The 18,938-nt window shown below is 44.7% G+C and overlaps 1 protein-coding gene across 3 annotated transcripts in view; it reads left to right on the top strand.

Annotated features, from left to right (window-relative positions):
- Strump (WASH complex subunit strump) overlaps window positions 1-17,281 on the top strand; it is a 33,384-nt gene extending 16,103 nt beyond the window's left edge. For all 3 annotated transcript variants that reach the window (XM_077640916.1, XM_077640914.1, XM_077640915.1), the window contains exons 15-27: window positions 1,904-2,155; window positions 3,066-3,248; window positions 5,741-5,920; window positions 7,528-7,655; window positions 9,112-9,202; window positions 9,560-9,734; window positions 10,895-10,974; window positions 12,502-12,605; window positions 13,328-13,457; window positions 13,789-13,885; window positions 15,306-15,465; window positions 16,089-16,179; window positions 17,067-17,281. In XM_077640916.1, the coding sequence (XP_077497042.1) occupies window positions 1,904-2,155; window positions 3,066-3,248; window positions 5,741-5,920; window positions 7,528-7,655; window positions 9,112-9,202; window positions 9,560-9,734; window positions 10,895-10,974; window positions 12,502-12,605; window positions 13,328-13,457; window positions 13,789-13,885; window positions 15,306-15,465; window positions 16,089-16,179; window positions 17,067-17,123 (1,728 nt within the window). In that variant the 3' untranslated portion in view covers window positions 17,124-17,281. The remainder of the gene's footprint in view (window positions 1-1,903; window positions 2,156-3,065; window positions 3,249-5,740; window positions 5,921-7,527; window positions 7,656-9,111; window positions 9,203-9,559; window positions 9,735-10,894; window positions 10,975-12,501; window positions 12,606-13,327; window positions 13,458-13,788; window positions 13,886-15,305; window positions 15,466-16,088; window positions 16,180-17,066) is intronic.
- Window positions 17,282-18,938: the final 1,657 nt, after the last annotated feature.

Here is an 18,938-nt window from a genome sequence, read left to right as displayed (position 1 = left end):
GGAAATTTTTGAATGTGTCAGCGATAAAAACGCACAATACTGTATGAAATTGTCTTCTCACTCTATATATGTCAACGGACACTGCTACGCAAAAAATTCAAAATCAGAATTTGTGCTTGGCAGAGAAAAATTTCTAAGAATGTCCTGACCTTTAGCACGCCAGTAGGAATGCAGTGAACGTTGAGCCAGCTTTCGACCACATTTTCTTAACTCTGCAGCTTTTTTCACAAGACTGAGAGGGGAAATACACATTAGAAAGCAATTTTCTGAAGGTATAGGTAACACTGAAATTATGTGAGTAGTGACAAAATTTTTTCTAATATGCTCAAAAAAATTTCATGTAGATACATTAATAATAAATGTTTGCTGAAAGCCATGTGCCCCCGTAATGCATTTTAGTGCCACTGCATATGTGTTGGTGTGATGGCCAAGTGTAACAGCTGAAAATGGGCTGATTTCAAGACAGTTGCTTGCTAAGGGGAAACTGCAATTATGCATTCATTGAAGAGGCATAAGATGAATTTGAGCATGTGCATGCTGACAGCTAACATCGAAACTGTATTTCCAGTAGAATCTCGATGATACGAACATAGCTGATACGAATTTCCGAATTCTACAAATTCATGAAACTCCCCGGCTGTAATGCATCATGTATAAGGTGGAGAATTTCAGGTGTTCCGAATACTCTTCCGTGCTGCTTCATCATTTTGTGCTGATGCATGGTGTAGGTAGCGCAAAAGATGAGGACGAAGACGAGTTGTCTAAACAGGGAGTATATTTTATTCAGCATCTGGAGCATCTATTTGCACTGGTTTCATTTGTGCATAGGGTATTGTTCATCAGCTGCTCAAAGCAAAGAATGCAAAATCAGAACTCGGCTTGCTTAATATAAGCAGCAGTTGAGGATTTCTCAGTCTCAATAAAGCTGGTTACTATGCCTAGTTTTAGTTACATGGTAAACCACATGGTTCGCCTATGACCACTGAATTGTTTATTTGCGGATTTCTTCTTGATGCTTTTTCGGTTTCGGTTTTATCAACCTAACAATGGCTGTGATGCACTGGGAGGGTTTAGGTCACGTGACTGACGCACAATAAAAACTGCAATATAATCGCTGGTGTTTAGTTTCAATGCACGACAACACGTAGGCCAGCCTACCTCAAGCACTGTAATTACAACAAAAGCTGTAGCAGTGAATTTCTTTTTCCCAAAACCGAAACAGCATTAGAGATTAAATTCAATTAGAAATTATTCAGCGATCATAGATGAATATCACATGGTGAACCATGTATTCTGATGTCTAATGCATCATTTGAAAGACGAAAACTTGAAACTAAAATTAGATGTCTGTGGTCCTTTAGTACGTATGTTGCACAATTTCGCTCTTCTTTTACACTCTACTAGGCTTTCATCACTGCATCTCCACTTGTGAATGCAGAGCACAGTAGTAGTGATATACAAATGTAACACCCGCATAGCTTACAGAGCATTGCAGACATCATGTGTTTCAAAGAGCAGGGTCACGTGTGTTACTGCTCATGAGACATAGCACCAGCATGAAAAAAAGTACACAGAAGATGAACTGACTGAACTTTATCTAATTCTTTACTTTTTTATATCTTCGGCTTTACTGGCTTTTAATATTTCTTTGCTTCAGTATTCCATTACTATAGAAAAAACAAGCTGCACCCTAAAGAGCCATGATTGTCATCTGGCTCATCAGGGTGCTGTCCTTTAAAGTGCTGCAACATTTCTTAAATGAAGTCACCAACTAATCCACCTCTCTGCTTTAACTTGGGTGTTACTACTTAATTTGGCCACGTCCGGGATTAAAATTTCAGTGAAACGCCAATTGAGCCACGCTTGCGGATGTACAAAATCTCTGTGCCTGTTCCCTCCACAGCTGGCCACAGCCCTGGACCTACCGCTGCTGCGCATCAACCAGGCTAACAGCCCAGACCTGGTGTCGGTGTCGCAGTACTACTCCACTGAGCTGGTCAACTATGTGCGCAAGGTGCTGCACATCATTCCCGAGACAATGTTTGGCGTGCTGGCACGCATCGTCGAGCTGCAGACGACGGCCATCAAGGAAGTGCCGACACGTCTCATGAAGGACCAGCTCAAGACCTATGCTCAGCTTGACCAGCGCTATGAGGTGACTTGCTTCAAGTGCATGGCATGCAGAACTTACTTCAACGAGGGTTCACTTGAGAGGTATTCGATTTTATCCATGAGCAACTTCCTCCTATCTTGTCGGAGAAGTTTAAAATTCTCTCCATTCCACATGACTCTGCCAATGAGAAGGACACCTGCACCTGACTTTTTACTGCGACAAGAGTTAAGGGCAGGTTTTCAGGTTCTCCGGCATCATTGGCGGCGTGACACGGAGTGCCAGAAGGAGAGGGGAGTACCAGGAGGAGGGGGGAGTGCCATGTGTCACAGATCCTTGGTGTTCTCTGTGTGAAGCGATGTGAACTAGTGCTTGCGCCATGCACGCATGACACAGTGCGAGTGCTTGCGCCTGGTCATACCATGACTCACGTCATGAAATCTCGAAAGTCGATAAAGTAAAATAAAACAGCAAACCCACCACCGAAAACTACTGCCACAGAACGTTGATTGCGCACGTGCAACCATTGGAGAGTATTTTTTTACTTGTGGGTTTTTGTTTTTAGGTTGTCTTTCTTTTTTCTTTTCTTTGTACATTGAAACTTGCTTAATGGCTATGTGGCTATGGCATTCAGCTGCTGATCCTGAGGTCATAGTATTGAATCCCAGCTGGAATGGCCCGACTTTGACGGTAGTGAAATACAGTGGATGCCTGTTCTGCTGTGGGATGTTATTGCCTGTTAAAGAAACCCAGGTGGTTGAAATGACACCAAAGCCTTCACTTCAACAGCTTTCATAGACCACACGCGGCTTTTGGACATTAAGCTCCACATACCGCCATACCACATCTTTGAGAATTGATTCTCTATTTTTTGCTCCAGCATCAGTTAGAGCTTTAAATTTGTTGCAGTCCTGCTTCCAACCCTTCCTTGTCTTTCGTTTGTTGCCCCTTCTAGGTTGCCAAGTTGACGCACTCCATCTCGGTGTTCACTGAGGGCATATTGATGATGAAGAAGACACTGGTCGGCATTGTCCAGATCGACCCGAAGCAGCTCCTCGAGGACGGCATCCGCCGGGAGCTGGTCAACCAGGTCATGCGTGCCCTGCACGGTGGCCTCGTGTTCAACCCCAAGGCCAGGGTGAGTACCCCCTCGCAGCGACTGTTCACTGCTTTAGACAGTGAAATGATATGTCTAAAGAAAGTCTATTGGAAGCTTTAGAAAGTTCATATGGTACCCACAGAGATGTTCATGATGATTTTTCACATGCCTGCACCTGTGGATACAGCACCTGTGAATAAAGTCTTACATGCAGCTGAAAAATTTGTTAAATTTCGATATTCATTAAGTCGAGATTCTTATGTTTCAGCAGTGCAGATAAAGTTAGATTCTTGAACACTCATGGTGAGTGGCACCTTGTAAATGCAGCAAAATCTCATGGTACCATTACGGTACCAATGACCCTGTCAGAGTGTGTTATATACAATACGTTATAGTATGGTATGATGCGAACAATTTCTCAGTCCACGGTGGATGATACAGACATGCGAACCACCAGGTGGCTGCGAGCGGGCACCTGGTGAAGATGATGTCATTTAAGAGAGACTGCTTGGCAACATATCGAGGGAAAAGAAAAAAAAAGGTCGAAGTGAGCATTGTGGACTTTTCTGTCCAAAAATAATTGAGAAAAAGAAACTAATATATCTTGACCCCCACCATCAAACAGTGCCCGTGCTGCTGACAGGCAGCTCGTCTCGCCGCGCTACACTACTGACTGTGGTAAAGCACACCCACTGCGGGTTTCGTATGTACTTGACGGGTGGCACCGCAGTACGTTTCCTGCTCCGGTTCTGCTCTGTTGATTGAAGCCCAGCGACAACATTTGCGCATAAAAGGGTGCATGCAAGCCGTGGTCTGTCTTGGCTGGGGTTGTCATTTTCATCTTCCAGTCAAGGAGACCTCTCGTACATGCATGCGATGCACGAAAACTTTGTGATGTCAAAAGTGTTGTATACAGTACTTTCATACTTGCACCAAATTCAGGTGGTGTGACACACGTAGTGACCAACTAACATGCTTTATGTGAGCAACTAATATGGTATATAACTGGGCCAAGCCCAATGGTAGTCACCCATCAGGGCAGATTCTTTGTGATACATCTTAGCAATGAGGCTAAGCATTAAAAAGATGGCAGCGGTGCAGTGGCAGACAGCTTCCAAGGTGGCTTCTCAACAATAAAGAAGTGCGATGGAACTAAGCATCCGAAAACGGTGATGGTGACAGCAAAGAAATCCCGGCTACTTATTGCTACCAGGCCTTGTTGTGAAGTTTCTTTTGCGCTGAGGACAGCGCAAATGGGGGTAGAACTCGACAAGCATCAAAAAAGCTCTTCACATCTTGCGCCAACAAGCGCTGACTGATCTTTATCATAGGTGAATGCATCAATCAACCTTAAGCTTGTTTGAGGTGCATTTTTCTAAATTTTGGTGATTTGGTTTATATGTTTTTCCAGGCAGTACGCTTTTCCTCTTTTTAGAAAACATATAAACGAGTCACAAAGAAAGTGGCGCGAAATATGGGGACAAAAGAGAAACAAACACGACAGGACCAGCGCCAACTTACAACTGAATTTTATTTCGCGTAAAACCTGCCTTTTTGTAAGCCAACATGTCATAACAACCGCGCAATCACGCATTCACAAAGTCACGTAGCCAACACACGCTGTACAACAGATCACTGAAATAGATCTAAATTATGAAGCACAATAAGTAACCACGTAACACATTTTATCATGACCGTCTGGAAGAAAAACCCAGACGACGGAACCGAAAACTATACAACCGCATGAGGGTTTGCGTGGTCATGATCGTTTGATTTTCATACTTGTGTAGAGCTGTTTCATATATTTTTCTTCATGTCGTTTGGGTTTTTCTTCCCGACGGTCATGATAAAATGTGTTACATGGTTACTTATCGGGCTTCATGTATTAGATCTCTTTCAGTGATCTGTTGTACGGCGTGTGTTGGCTTCGTGACTTTGCGAATGCGTGATTGCACGCTTGTTACAGCATGTTGGCTTACAAAAAGGCAGGTTTTACGCGAAATAAAATTCAATTGTAAGTTGCCACTGGTCCTGTCGTGTTTTTTTCTCTTTTGTCCCCGTATTTCGCGCCGTTTTTTTTGTGAATCATGAACCAACTAGCCCAAACTAGAGTTCTTCTTGAATATATTAACGAGGTTCTGCTTCAATATTGTGGTAGTAGTTGGTTAAACATGAGAGAGCACCGCTGAGAGGGTACTGCGCCTCTGTCTGAAAGAATGGAAAGAGAGCAACTCTTGTTGCATGGTGGCATAGCGTAGAACTGTGCATTCTTCTTTATTGCCTGGTTTCTTGTGGTTTCAGCAGGGAGGCACTTTTGCCCCTATCGTTCGTTAGGCTACCGCTACCCCTTTTGGGATTACTTGCCTTAACTTTTACATCATTGCTATTTCTCAGAAATGTTCCATTCGAGACCGCGCTAGTCAGTTGTGATGTGTTTGTCTCTTCATGACCGAGAAACTAAGTTTTTTTATGAGGAACAGTCGCCCTTGTCGTTTGGCTTGAGCGTCATGTTGATCTCGTTATCACCGCAGCCCAGTGAGCTGGTTCCCAAGCTGACCGCCCTGGGCAAAGTGATGGACGGCTACCACCGGTCGTTTGAGTACATCCAGGACTACGTGAGCATCTACGGGTTGCGCGTCTGGCAGGAAGAGGTGTCTCGCATCATCAGCTACAACGTTGAGCAGGAGTGTAACGCCTTCCTGCGGCAGAAGGTGCGTGCCACTCTTCATAGTACTACTGCATTGTGGACTACGCTTTTTGTTTCCTCGTTCAGTCATTGAAGTACACCTGCTGTGTCGGTTCTGTGGCTCTGCAAAGCACCGTGATCTCGTGCTGAGTGCTTTGCTGTTTAGCACAATATCATGGTGTCTCTCTCTTCTTTGATGACCACTTGTCAGTGGCGACTAAATACAAACAAGCCCATGTACTGAGACAGTTAAGGCCCTTGAGTGTTCACAATGCAGTCCACGTGTAGCTTTGACATTTAAAAATTAATTTATAGGAGTCTAATCGGCACTGTTCTGCCTGGAGAGATGCTCGCTGAATTTCAGAGTGGAGACTGTGGCGAAGTAGATGCGTTTAGCTGTTTTCTTGCACCATAAGAAATTGTGAAAGCATCAGCAGCAGCTTCTGTTGGGATACTAATTCGTTTGAAGTGGACGGAGTCTATTTTTCTTACATGCAGCTGTAAACCAGAAGTTCCAAGGATGTTTCTCCCACTGATGGAAATGTAAACGAAACTTGAAGGGTGACTTTAGCACCCAAAACACTTGGATGCCCATCAAATCATGCTTTGGCATTATGCCGCTACAGCCTGTAATTTCGTACTAATTGTGTGGGACTAAATTCTTTATTTAAGTTATCTCTTGTTTGCAGAAGGAGATAACTGTGCCACAACAACTTATCCTCAGTGGTCCACTTATTGTGGATATGCACAGTTGTAATAATTCTCTTTAGTTAGATGAGCACTGCACTAATCATCTTGTCTGCAAGGTGGCAAGTAAGGTCACGTTTGTTTTTCTTCCTTTATTTTTTTCTTTTTTGAGCACTTTGATTGTTTGTTTTCTTTATGTATCAGACTAGCCCAAGTGACTCAGGTTCTCTTTCTTTCATTTGTTTAATTCTTTTTCAGAGGAAAAATTCAAGGGTTTAAAAGTCGTTTGGCGAGAATTGTAGTATGCAAATGGCAAAAAAAAATGAAATAAATGCAAAGAAAGAAACTACAAAATTGGACTGTCCAGTCATGACACATCCAAATCATGATAGGTGGAGCCATAAGATGGGGTACAGGGTACAAGGTAGCAGGTTCACCTTTTTGCAAAAATGAATTTTAACCAACTAGCCTCCCTGCCGTGGTGGCTGAGTGGTTAGGGCGCTCGACTACTGATCCGGAGTTCCCGGGTTCGAACCCGACCGCGGCGGCTGCGTTTTTATGGAGGAAAAACGCTAAGGCACCCGTGTGCTGTGCGATGTCAGTGCACGTTAAAGATCCCCAGGTGGTTGAAATTATTCCGGAGCCCTCCACTATGGCACCTATTCTTCCTTTCTTCTTTCACTCCCTCCTTTATCCCTTCCCTTATGGCAGTTAAAGATCCCCAGGTGGTCAAAAATAATTTCCGGAGCCCTCCACTATGGCACCACTTCCTTCCTTTCTTCTTTCACTCCCTCCTTTATCCCTTTTCTCAAAAACCAATTTTCCAACCAACTAGACCAGCTGGCCCACACTTCCTGTTGGGAAAGAATTGTGTCATTGCATTGTCCTGCCTTCCTGTTTGCCTTGGATGTGTAACACAGATGTTTCGCAATGCTGGCACTGCAGGTCCAAGACTGGCAGAGCGTGTACCAGTCGCGCACCATCCCCATACCAACCTTCCCTCAGTTAGACCAGGCATCTGTCAACTTCATCGGCAGGCTGGCACGCGAAGTGCTGCGCGTCACCGATCCCAAGTGAGCGTTAAATTGCATTCCTTTCTTAGTTTTTTTTCCTTTGCACACTGAATGTTTTTAGCTTTCATTCTTTTATATTCGCATGACGGCTTGCGTGGGAACTTTTCTTTCACTGTGCTTTAAAGCGTCCGGCTAAAATTGTCTATAAGCATCAGGCTAGTTTCAAGCAGGAATCAATGCAACTACTCTGCATAGCATGCTTCCGGAATGCCCAGATCATATGGTGAGTTGTTGCAACTAATCAATTTGCTTAGCCATTTTTCCAGAAGGTTGCAAAGTAACCTAATGTGTTAGTTTAAAATATCAGCGAATACTTATTGTCTGTTGGTTTAGATAACGGCAAATGCAAGCTGTCGCAAGCCATTCTCTAGGAAGACATATATATAATGGCTGCAGCTCCCAGTTGCACTGTGGAATTGTGTTAAATGCCTGGATTGTGCAGACACCATGGATAAGAAGCACTTTATGCTATATGCTTTACGCCTACCTTACCCTTTTTGTAGGCCACAATATTTTTTTTTTAATTTTTGTAATTCCTGAACCGTGGTGCCATAACTCTTGTGCTGGCCTCTTCTGTCTTGTTGTTCTTAAGCTGCTTCGCAACACATCCTGTTAAATATATATGCCTTCTGTTGTTAGTTTTTACGAACCGTAGTTGCCTTACGCTACTGTAATTCATGATGAGTCAAAACACCGTCACCGTTATAATAAATCACCATTCACTCTGGCTGAATGGGGAACCTTGTTGAGATGTCAGTCGTCAGTAGTGGCTTCAGCATGTTGCTGCCGGTCTCGTTGGTAACGCCTTGTTCACACTTGACATTAGTGCTGTGAAGTGATAACCACTGTTGGGTCCACCAACTGATAAACTGATATTCAAAAGAAGCGAGATGCAGGCAGATGTGATGCCTATGGCTACAGCTTTGACAAGTGCCAGTCACAGTTCATTTGGAGCGGCTGTGGTTGGTACAGAAAATTATAGACGATCATGCGATTGATGTGGGAGAGTGTGCATTAGCATCAGTGATCCCGCCCCCTAGAAGAAGCAGGCACTGCATTGTTCATACCGTGCAGTCGGGTGGTGTGACACGCCGAACTTCATGGAGCATGGTCGCCTCCCACCATTTCTTTGTCTTTCCTCTCTCCACATTTCCACTGGACAGCCGAGGCCCCAGATGGATGGACAGACACATTTTTCTGGCATGGGGGTTCTAGCGCGAACGCATTGAAATTTTTTAATGCTCTGCACGTGGTGAACATTTATCATAATGGTACTGGCATTATCCGTAAACCGCTTGCTACTTTGTCAACTAGGGTAAGTACTAATGAGTTTGACTGTTCTGTTGCATAGCCTGATGAAAGCATAGTTTGTGCTACTACAGAGTATGTCTTGCTGGGCTTGGCTTTTTGGGACTAATATGGCAACAACGCACTCTGGTTATTTCTGTGCATGCAGGACTACAGTCTACATAGACCAGTCGAACGCCTGGTTTGATGCCAAGTCACACGTGGAAGTGATCAATCTGAGCCTCTTTGCCCTGTTACAGGTAAGAGGATGAAAGGCCGTCTTGCTTTCAATAATTGAGGTGCTGTTGTTTGGAGCCACAGCATTGGAAACTGCAAGAGTTTTCTGAACTTGAAAGTGTAAATTAGATCTTTGAATAGCTCGAGGTTTGTGATTTGCATATGACTTTAGCACGCACTGCTTAGTCTAGCTATTGAGAGGTTTTTGAAAAGGAAGTATTTTTTTAAAAAAGATGAAACAAACTAGCTAGCTAAACCCATAGTGTCCCTGGGTTTGCTGTTACAAATGCTGGAGCGTTTGCTTGCGTGCATGTGTAAACTGTTCAACTGATGCTGTCCTTCTCTGCCTCCTATGTGCTGCGGGGAAAAAAAATGCGCAGAAGAGTGTGGGCACACCAGGTCTGACAGGGCTGGACCGGCTCCTGTCCTTCATGATAGTCAAGGAGCTGCAGGGCGTGCTGCGGTCCCTTGAGCGGGGCATGGTCAAGGACAAGTCATGGCAGGAGCTGCTCACCAACATGAGCAAGGCCCTGCAGCCGGTCGATGGGATAATCCGTGAGTTTCCAAACATCTGTTCGTACTGAAGGAGACATGATATGTCGTTTCTGCGCATCTTTTCTGACCATGCTATGAGCAACATGCAGTGGCAGTCTTGTAGACGACTTTTATCGTCTATTTCGTATTTTGTATTCAGGCTGTGTGGGCCATTTTATTCTTTGCCTCATAGGCAGGCACAATTTGTTCTGCCATCAGCAGTATATTAAAAGCACCCACCTTGTCCAGCGTTTTGTCACTCTGTCCTGTTTGCTACGATCCCTTGCCCTTAATGAAATTGAAACAGCATCCTCATAAGGGCTAACGCTAGCATCCCCAATTTAGGGGAAACATATTTGGGGTGACTGCCATTCTAAAATATTTTGACTGTTGCAGGTCCTGGTAATTAGCGTACTAATTCCCCATGGCTGATTAACGTAGCGGGGGCAACAAATAGCATGAGGTAGCATCCCCAAAAGGTTGAGGGCAACATTAAAGAGTTGCATGTCTTTACAAAGACATGCAGTTGAGCAGCTGCGGTAGCTCAGTGGTTATGGTGCCTGGCTGCTGACCCGAAAGACGTGGGATCGATCCCGGCCACTGCAGTCTCATTTCGATGGAGGTGAAATGCTGGAGGCTCATGTACTGTGCGATGTCAGTGCATGTTAAAGAACCCCAGGTGGTCGAAATCATCTGGAGCCCTCCACTACAGCATCGCTCATTGCCTCAGTGGCTTTGGGGCATTAAGCTTCACAAACCAAATATGTGCAGTTGTTTGTCCTTGGTTTACGGTAGTTTTTTGTGGTTGCTGAAAGTCAGATTGAAGCTGGGGCATGACATCCCTAGACAATTGAATATGAGGCCACTAAAAGTTGTGTGCCACACTTGACGTGTGGCTGATGTTTTCAGAATATATATGTCAACAACGCACTTGATTTGTTTTCTAAAATTGTGAGTACGGGCTGAAAGCTAGCTGTAGCTAAAGCTAGGTGACAGCCAGTGTTTGTGAATTGACACTGATATTCGTGAGAATGATCATTCCAGAAAGCAGTGCTTCTTTTGAATTTGGCATGAGGCTGGCCTGACGATGTCGGTACAAAGCTTAAATAGAATTCGTCTATTCTCTACGACTGGGGTGAGTGCAGCTTGTAAGTTGTTGCCGTCCTTTCCCCATGGCACAGAAAATGTGGGCAGGACGTACAGTGCAGCCCTGACCAAGGTTGCCAAGACATGGTCCATCTTTCTTGAGAGCATGCTCAAGGTTGGTAGCACTTGGCTAATTTCCACATCTGCATGCTCAGGAGGTCTTGTTTTACCACACTCGATATTAAGCATCACCGAAAATTTTGAACAAATTCTATTGCATGTTGGGCATCTCATTCAAAATTCTACTTGCACCTTAGTCACGCTATGTAGGACTTGGGATGAATATTTCGAATGCAAATGTTTGGATCGAACTAAACATGGACTACTTTACTATTCGACTTAATAACACTCATAGTTATTGAATATTTGCGCAAGTCTAGTATTGTAGATTGAACATATTACACTATTATTACGTATATTGTTACACATATTATTACATGTATTATTATATTTTTCATTTCAGTGTCTCGTACAACCAAGGATATAAAAAAAAAGCATAGAAGTATGTCAGGTGCTCAGATTCTTGTTACCGCAGCCTGTGTTTCTTATGTGTTCTAAATAGTTAGGTTGCAGGGACTCCAACTTGGTTGCTGGAAGGCAGCGAGAAATAGTGAAGGACCTGTCCAGCAAACTTTGATCCTGTGATGATGTGGATTGTGCCACTGTGGGTTCTGGGCGGACAACGAAAAAGTGTGGCCGCGTGTGGGGCGAGCCAGTGCACGTGCACGATCGAACGTTGGAGCTCGGCTTCAAGTCAGTCGTGGCGGTGTGTGGCTGAGTGGCGGGCCGTCCTTTTGGAGCCAAAATTGTGATGTAGTTAATGAGCCCAGGTTCGTTCAGGAGCTCTGGGTAATAAACAGGCCGCATTCAGCATCACGACACTGTTTTCTTGAGCGACGAGGATAGGATTCGGCATACCTCGCCCGCTTGCACGCTAACACACATACACACACTACAGGGCACTTACTACCAAGAGGGGTTTGACAAGAACACCAGTGTCCTACTATGGGTTCCGGTGCGTGCTGCTCCGTCGTCCTGCCACCGTGTGCTGCCGGTGGACGACAGTCGTTGTCGGCGCCGAAGCACATGACAGGGCGGGTACAGCCCGGTCACTGGGGAAAGTGCATCGGTAGGCCGCCTGGCTACCGGGAGGCTGGCATCAGTAGGCAGGTGCTTGTCGGTAGGCCGCCTGGCCACGGAAGCGCAGGGTGAGTCCGCAGCAGGGTAGCATGGTGCTGTGCGCGCAACCAGACCCCGGACCTCGGTGCCTGGCCGGTGCAGGCTAGCTGGCCTTGGGGAAATGCCGAGCTCCAAAAAGGACGTCCCGCCACTCAGCCACACACTGCCACGACTGTCTCGAAGCCGAGCTCCAACAGTCGATCGTGCACGCGCACCGGCACGCCCCGCACGCGGCCACACTTTTTCATTGTCTACCCGGAACCCTCAGTGGCACAATCCACATGATCACAGACCCCTTTCCACTTATGGCTTGCTGAGATGTCTGCGAGCAGGTCTGCTTTGAAGAGTGCGCTCAGTTTTCTGAACTGAGTATTTGTGTCCACACTATATTTTTTAATCATTATTAAAACGCACAATTGGCTGGGGCCCCTGAGCTTTGTACGTATTTTGTGCCCTTGCACAGATAGGCCAGATGCAAATCCTGCGCAAAGCCATCGCCCACGAGCTCTACACGACAGCCAAGTTTGAGTCCAAAGACCTGGTTGGCTCTCTGCAGACCATGAACGAGTGAGAGCAACTTTTTTTTCCACACACCACAATGTTTAGGTGCTTAAATTTTGTGCAGGTTGTGCAGCCACCAGTGATGTGATTACTGCGCCAATTGCACCAAACTGCGCCAAAAGGCGAAGCCTGCTACATGCTGCTACATTATGACGAAATACGAGTAATCTGCGCTAAAACCTCATATTTCTCGGGTGCCGCATGTTATTTTTCGGGAACGTAGACATGCTGCCTATCAGGCTGGCTGGGCACATTGTCACCCTCCCCATATTGAAAACAGAAAAACGAAATAAGCCTGCAGCACGCAAGGACTTACCCTGGTCATCCCATGGTGTGGATAATTTGGATAACTTTTCCGTGGTGTGGGCCATTGGATAACTTTCTTCTGATTGGCTTATCAGCAGCGGAATTCCACTCTTACTCGTTTCTTATGTGGCACTTTGTAATTACCACATTTATCCGAATAGCAGCTTTTCTGTTTTAATTTGTGGGAAAAAAAAGGTCAGCTTTATAATTTGATATCCGTCACATGGACCAGTAGTGACTTGTCACAGTAGGTAGGTCGCCTGTGCTTTATTTGGATCTTTTATTGCTGTATGCAAGCTGTAATTGCTCTTTTTTTTTTCCATTGCACATTCTACTGAAGTCTCTCACGAGTCTCAGAACTTGTTGCTGCTTTGCTGGTTGTCGTCGCTATCGGTCACAAGTCTGTGTTGTGCGGTTGTTAGAGCTCTGCTGGCTGAGGTGAAGGCTCATCACAAAGACCCCAGCAAGCCGTACCCGAAGGAAGACAATCCGTTGCTCGTGGAGCTGGCTACATACCTGGAGTGGTGTGGGCTGTACCAGCCACTGTCCAAGGTGCGTAAAGGCTCATTCTTAGTCAAAGCAAGTCTGGCTTAGCGTTCATCATAGCGGTAGCTTCGTAACTGCTGCCTGTGTATGGCTCGTTCATGTGTAGTGAAAGCTGGTGGCTTGGTGAAAATGCAAAAGACTGCATGCACATGATGATATCATTGTGCATTAAAGACTTACGGGTGCCTTTAGACAACAGATAACTTCTCATTGTAGCGTCATCAGAATTCTAATTTGTGCGTATTACTTATGCGCTTTGGCAGGAGCTTAGGTATTAGCATCAGTGGATTGGTTCTGCACCCATACGTAATCATGCCTGCTCTTCACATTGTCCCAGATTTATGTGACCACGAGACCAATCGGAAACCTGCCACTGTTCATGATGCTCTTCACAGTGACGCATCTGGCCAAGTTCACCTACATCAGCTCACAGGGTAAGGTATGGACAGAGCGGACTTGCATGCAAATGTGAGCGAGTGACAGGAAGTCGTTATAGGACGCATGCATGGCTCTTGGCTACTGGACGGCAGTTCGTGACAGGCGTGTTCACTGTTGCGGTAGCTCGACCCAGTCTTAGCTCAGGTTCGTGCTCTCATTTCCCTCTTAAGAATAGCCGGAAAAGCTATCCTCAGCACAATCATCAATCAGTCAAGTCAAGAAGTCATACAAAGGAAAGGAAAGGGTATGCATGGGGACTTGGGACAAATTGCTTGTGTGTATCTGTTCTCTCTCGGTGCGATTTCTTGTTTTCTGTCATTTGTCATAGTATTTTGTTGTGTGGTATATAAGTATTGGTTGTTAGGAAGAGGCCCTGTTGCATCAGTCTCTTTTTGCATGGCGGCCGCCACGGTGGCTCAGTGGTTATGGTGCTCGGCTGCTGACCCGAAAGACGCGGGTTTGATCACGGCCGGTGTGGTCTCGTTTCGATGGAGGCGAAATTCTAGAGGCCCGTGTGCTGTGCGATGTCGGTGCACGTAAAAGAACCTCAGTTGGTCGAAATTTCCAGAGCCCTTCACTACGGCGTCTCTCATAGCCTGAGTTGCTCATAAAACCAAACCAATCTTTTTGCATTGTCCTCCGTGCTGTTCTCTTAACATCATCTTGCACCAACTAGCCTTACTCATAACTGTCATCAGTTTGTGTAACCCTTTCAGCTTCACTGCAAATGCATAGGGCAACTATCATTTGTATGGTAAAGCTTGCTTTTAAGGGGGTCACCATTTCAAGAAGGCATTGAATTTATCAGACCTAGCCTAGCATTTAATGGCATACCAGTTATGGATGATTAGTGTCTGAGTTACACTTCAATTTGCTTTGTTCCACCTACTGATTACACTGAATTTAGGAACCTAATTTAACTCAGTTTTAGCTTGCCTACTGCAATCCTATCTGGTAAGTGACTCTTCTGTTACTGCTGTTATCGTTGTCATTTTGGAATTGGATCTAATCCGCCTTCTTTTTAGGATGGAGCATTTTTGCAACAAAGAAAATGGGGGAGGGTTTGTGAATGCCTCATTTATCTTGTTGCAGTGAATTCTAGCTTGCAGGCACGTTAAGCTATATTGAGTTGAGCATCGAACAAACCTAGTCACTCACACATTTCAGCCTGGTGTATTAATGCAACAGCGAAATATGGCAGCAAATTCCTGGAGTTTGAGCAGTGAGGACGTAGCACCATTGTTGTTATCTTGTAGAATCATCAAGATGAAGGGTGAAATTAAAGCATCTTGTATAGTGAAGCTGCAACAGAAAGCAGTGGAAAAAGTCTTGCTCTGAACAGCATGGTTTATTTTGCTCAGCATGTCATCCACTGGTGTTTACAGTGTTTGTGCGCCTTTGTGTCCTTGTGCATAGGCGGCCTGTTGAGCAAGAAGGGTGTGGACTCTATAGATGGCCTGCCCTTTGTCCTGGGGTCGTTCACCTTCCTCAAGCAGTTCCACCAGGACAATCTCACCCAGTTCCTCGCTTATCTCGGCCAGTACGTTCGATCACAGCTTGATGAAGGCTCCATAAGGTGCGTCCCTGTTGTTCACTCTTATATGCATCTTTAAAGCTTATCTGCTTCAAAGTTCCGAGCTTTGTAGAGCTCTGTGTCTACAAAAATTGCACCTGTTTCCTCTTTCCAAGGCGCCATCTTCATTCAAAAACCTTTTGGTGCTTCACCACTTTCTAGATGTAAGCTGACGTGAAAAATGGCTTTTAAAAATCAAGTGTAGTGATAACTTAGACTGTTTTCCAACACTGATGGCAGCAAAACACCATCATATTTTTACTTCTACTAAGTTAGTCACATACCTCCCGACAGTTAAAAATAGCTGATCACTTCTTTATTTATTATCTATTCACAGAGTTGCATCTGGTTCCTGTTGTAGTATTCATTCTAGTTTCTTCAGTGTGTGTGAGGCAGCTTTGCAGTGTTGCATGAGCACAGTGCATTCAATGACTTTGCTTTCTGCAACAAATGTCCCGCAGCAGTTAGAGTGTAGGAATGTCTTCTAAGTGCTTAGTCTTAGACAGGAACTGCTTGCTTTATCGGTGCTTTCGTGGCTTGTTTCAACCGGTACCTCTAAAAAAGTGCCGGCAACATGGTACAAAGGGCACGAAGTGTGCAATTCAAATGGTCATCTCTTCACACAGTGTCACAAAGTTCTCCGATGCCTCGGTGGAGAGTGCCAACATCCTGGCGTACCTGGAGATTCTAGTCCGACACTGCAATGTGCCTCGCAAGGTGGGCCGCCCGTCTCATTTAGCAGCGCAACTCACACTATTAACTCCTAGCTTGCCCACGCAGCTGGTGCCATTTAATTAGGTTTAACCAAAGCAATCCAGCTGTGGCGCCACTAACACTACTTGAATGCTGCTCAGTCATAGCTGGCCCACTTTGGGTGCTTTAACCATTTAACCAGCTAGGGGGCAGACTTACTCCATGCTTTCTCTATCCGAGATTTCATAAGTTCAAAATTCAGTGGTTACATTTTATGGTGAAAGCATGTTGACTGTGGAAAATTTTTGATATTTCAGTAAAACTGTGAAATTAAATGAGAAAGTTGATTTATGGGCAGTGTTTTTCATTTAGGTACTGTGCTAAGATTCGTGGGAGGTGTAATTGAGAATACATGAATGAGCTCCATGTAAGCAAAGGTGTTCACAGGCATCAGGCAAACAACCTGACAGTTCTGCGGGTTTCAGATTGTAACTTTTAATCTCTCTATTTATAATGACATTCATAACAGTGAATATTCTTCAAATTGGGCCACTCACATCATTGTAAAAAGGGCAGTACATGCGACGGCCGGAAATTCGGACCCCTAATTTTTTGGAGATGCTTGATTGTTGGACCTTTTCATGGCACAACATGGTGGCACCGCGACATAGCCCGTAGAACCAATGTATAATGTATGCAATATATGATCATCCTCTCCCTTCCGGGGTGTGTCGCATCCAAGCAAGGGTGGCAGAAAACTCCACTAGTTCACCCAGTAGCAAGCTCAATGTCCTGTGTTTTTAACAGAGTCTGTACAATGCATGCGTACTTTACCCAATAATCAAAACAACCTTTGGACCAGATATTTGATTGCATTTATTTCCCAACTCTTGTTCTGCTGTTTTATGCAGGTGGTACTCAACTATGTTCCTGACTACATTCTCGATCAGTTCCGGTCAGCATCCTAGGCCACAGGTTAAGTAAGCGCGTGCTGACTTGCGAACCTGGCCTAGCTGCGGTTACTTGAAAGTGACCCCAGGTTCATCTTTGAGCATTCCGGTGCTGTTATCTTTGTGTGCTGTAAGATACAAAGGTGCTTGAAATAAATGTTAATATATGTTTTTTACTGGCTAGTTGTTCAAGTGAGGTTTTGTGTATGGGATGGCCACATTGACCTGTTCATTCTTGACTGTAAAATGTGCTCATATTGTACTTGTGCGCACGATTTCACTGCTGGACTGGCAAGCTGTAGCCCACTGCATATGCAGGTTGAGTCAAGCCTGAATGCAAGGGCAGTAAAAGGAACACTTCAGTTTTGTCTGTACAACTACACCCCGAGAAACGTTTGACACAAAACGAAGTCTCAAGATATTCACTCATTGCCGCTGTGCAGCAGCTGTCTTCGCACCCTTGTATCATATGTATGGCCTGTGTCAAAAGTAAGGAGACCACTGGGGTTTTATTCTAAGTCGTATATAGTGGGGCTCTTGTGATATCACATAAAGCTAGAACTTTTGGAGGGGCAAGGAAGCGTTCCTCTTACCTTCAAGGAGATTTGAAATGCTGGTTATGCACAGCAGCTGTACAGCATGGCCCAGAAACAAACCCTGTGGGCTTCAAACTTTTGACAAAAGCGGTACCTTGTAGTCAGTGTTGGCAGTAACGCGTTACAAGTAACGGCGTTATCGGTAACGCGTTACTTATTTCGGTAACTTAGTAACGTACTCGTTACCACATCGGAACTGTAACGGGTAACGTACTTACGTTAACATTTTTCGGTGTCGCGTTACTAGTTACCTTTTGTTCCACTTGTGACCCACTCCGCCCCCTTTTTTCAGAAAAAAAAAAAGCGCACGGCACCTAAACTGATATTGTAAATAAACAAACAGTACAGGTCCTCTCGGCAACCCTTGTTGCGGCTCGCATTCATGCCATAAAACACCTGCCCTTGACAGCGCACCCAACTAAAAAAAAGTCATAATTGCCATAAAGCACGTGCACAAACACATTCACACACTTGATTTCGCCTACACCCCCTTCCCAAACCACTCACACATACAACTCTCTAAACAGTAAAGCATGGGGAGCATTTTGGAACATCACATTTTTCAGAATTACCTTAAATTTGTTGAGAGTTGAGCGATGTTTTCTTTGTGAAGTTAGAATTGATGATGAAGTGTCATTTTTTGTTTAATGTCACATTCAGAAAATGGCTTCACCATGTGCCACAGAGTTAGAAGCCATCACATGTAACTCTACAGGCAGCTTTTGGCCACTATAACATTGCTAAGCTCCTGCACATTTGTGCAAAGTATTCTCTTTAAATCTAGATTTCACGTAAAATCTTGTTTGGGCTCGAAGTTTTATGTGAAATGTGAGCTTTATAGAATTTATATTTTGAGTTCTTAAGGCGAAGACGCACTATTTAATATTTATGGCTATGAAGTAACGGCAAAGTAACGTGCGATACTTTTTTTCGGTAATGGTGACGATAACGCGTTACTTTCTTTAGGTAACGTAGGTCGATAACGCGTTCCTTTTTTCGTAGCGTAACGAGTAACGTATTTAGTTACTTTTTTCGGTAACGCCTACAACACTGCTTGTAGTATATTGGCGACTTTCACAAAATCGACGCTGAAGTGTAGCATCGTTGTGAACTAGTCGAAGAAGGATCAACACACATGGGGCTTAGTTGCGAGTGCATCGTCAGTACATTCAGACATTGTGGTCATAGTTTTCTTATAAAACTATACCTTAGGAGCACTGTTACATGGCTATTTGCA

Source organism: Amblyomma americanum, chromosome 10 (genome assembly GCF_052857255.1).
Source record: "Amblyomma americanum isolate KBUSLIRL-KWMA chromosome 10, ASM5285725v1, whole genome shotgun sequence".
Classification (NCBI taxonomy): domain Eukaryota; kingdom Metazoa; phylum Arthropoda; class Arachnida; order Ixodida; family Ixodidae; genus Amblyomma; species Amblyomma americanum.
The sequence above is the reverse complement of the archived record's forward strand: the minus strand, read 5'-3'. Positions and strand labels throughout refer to the sequence as shown.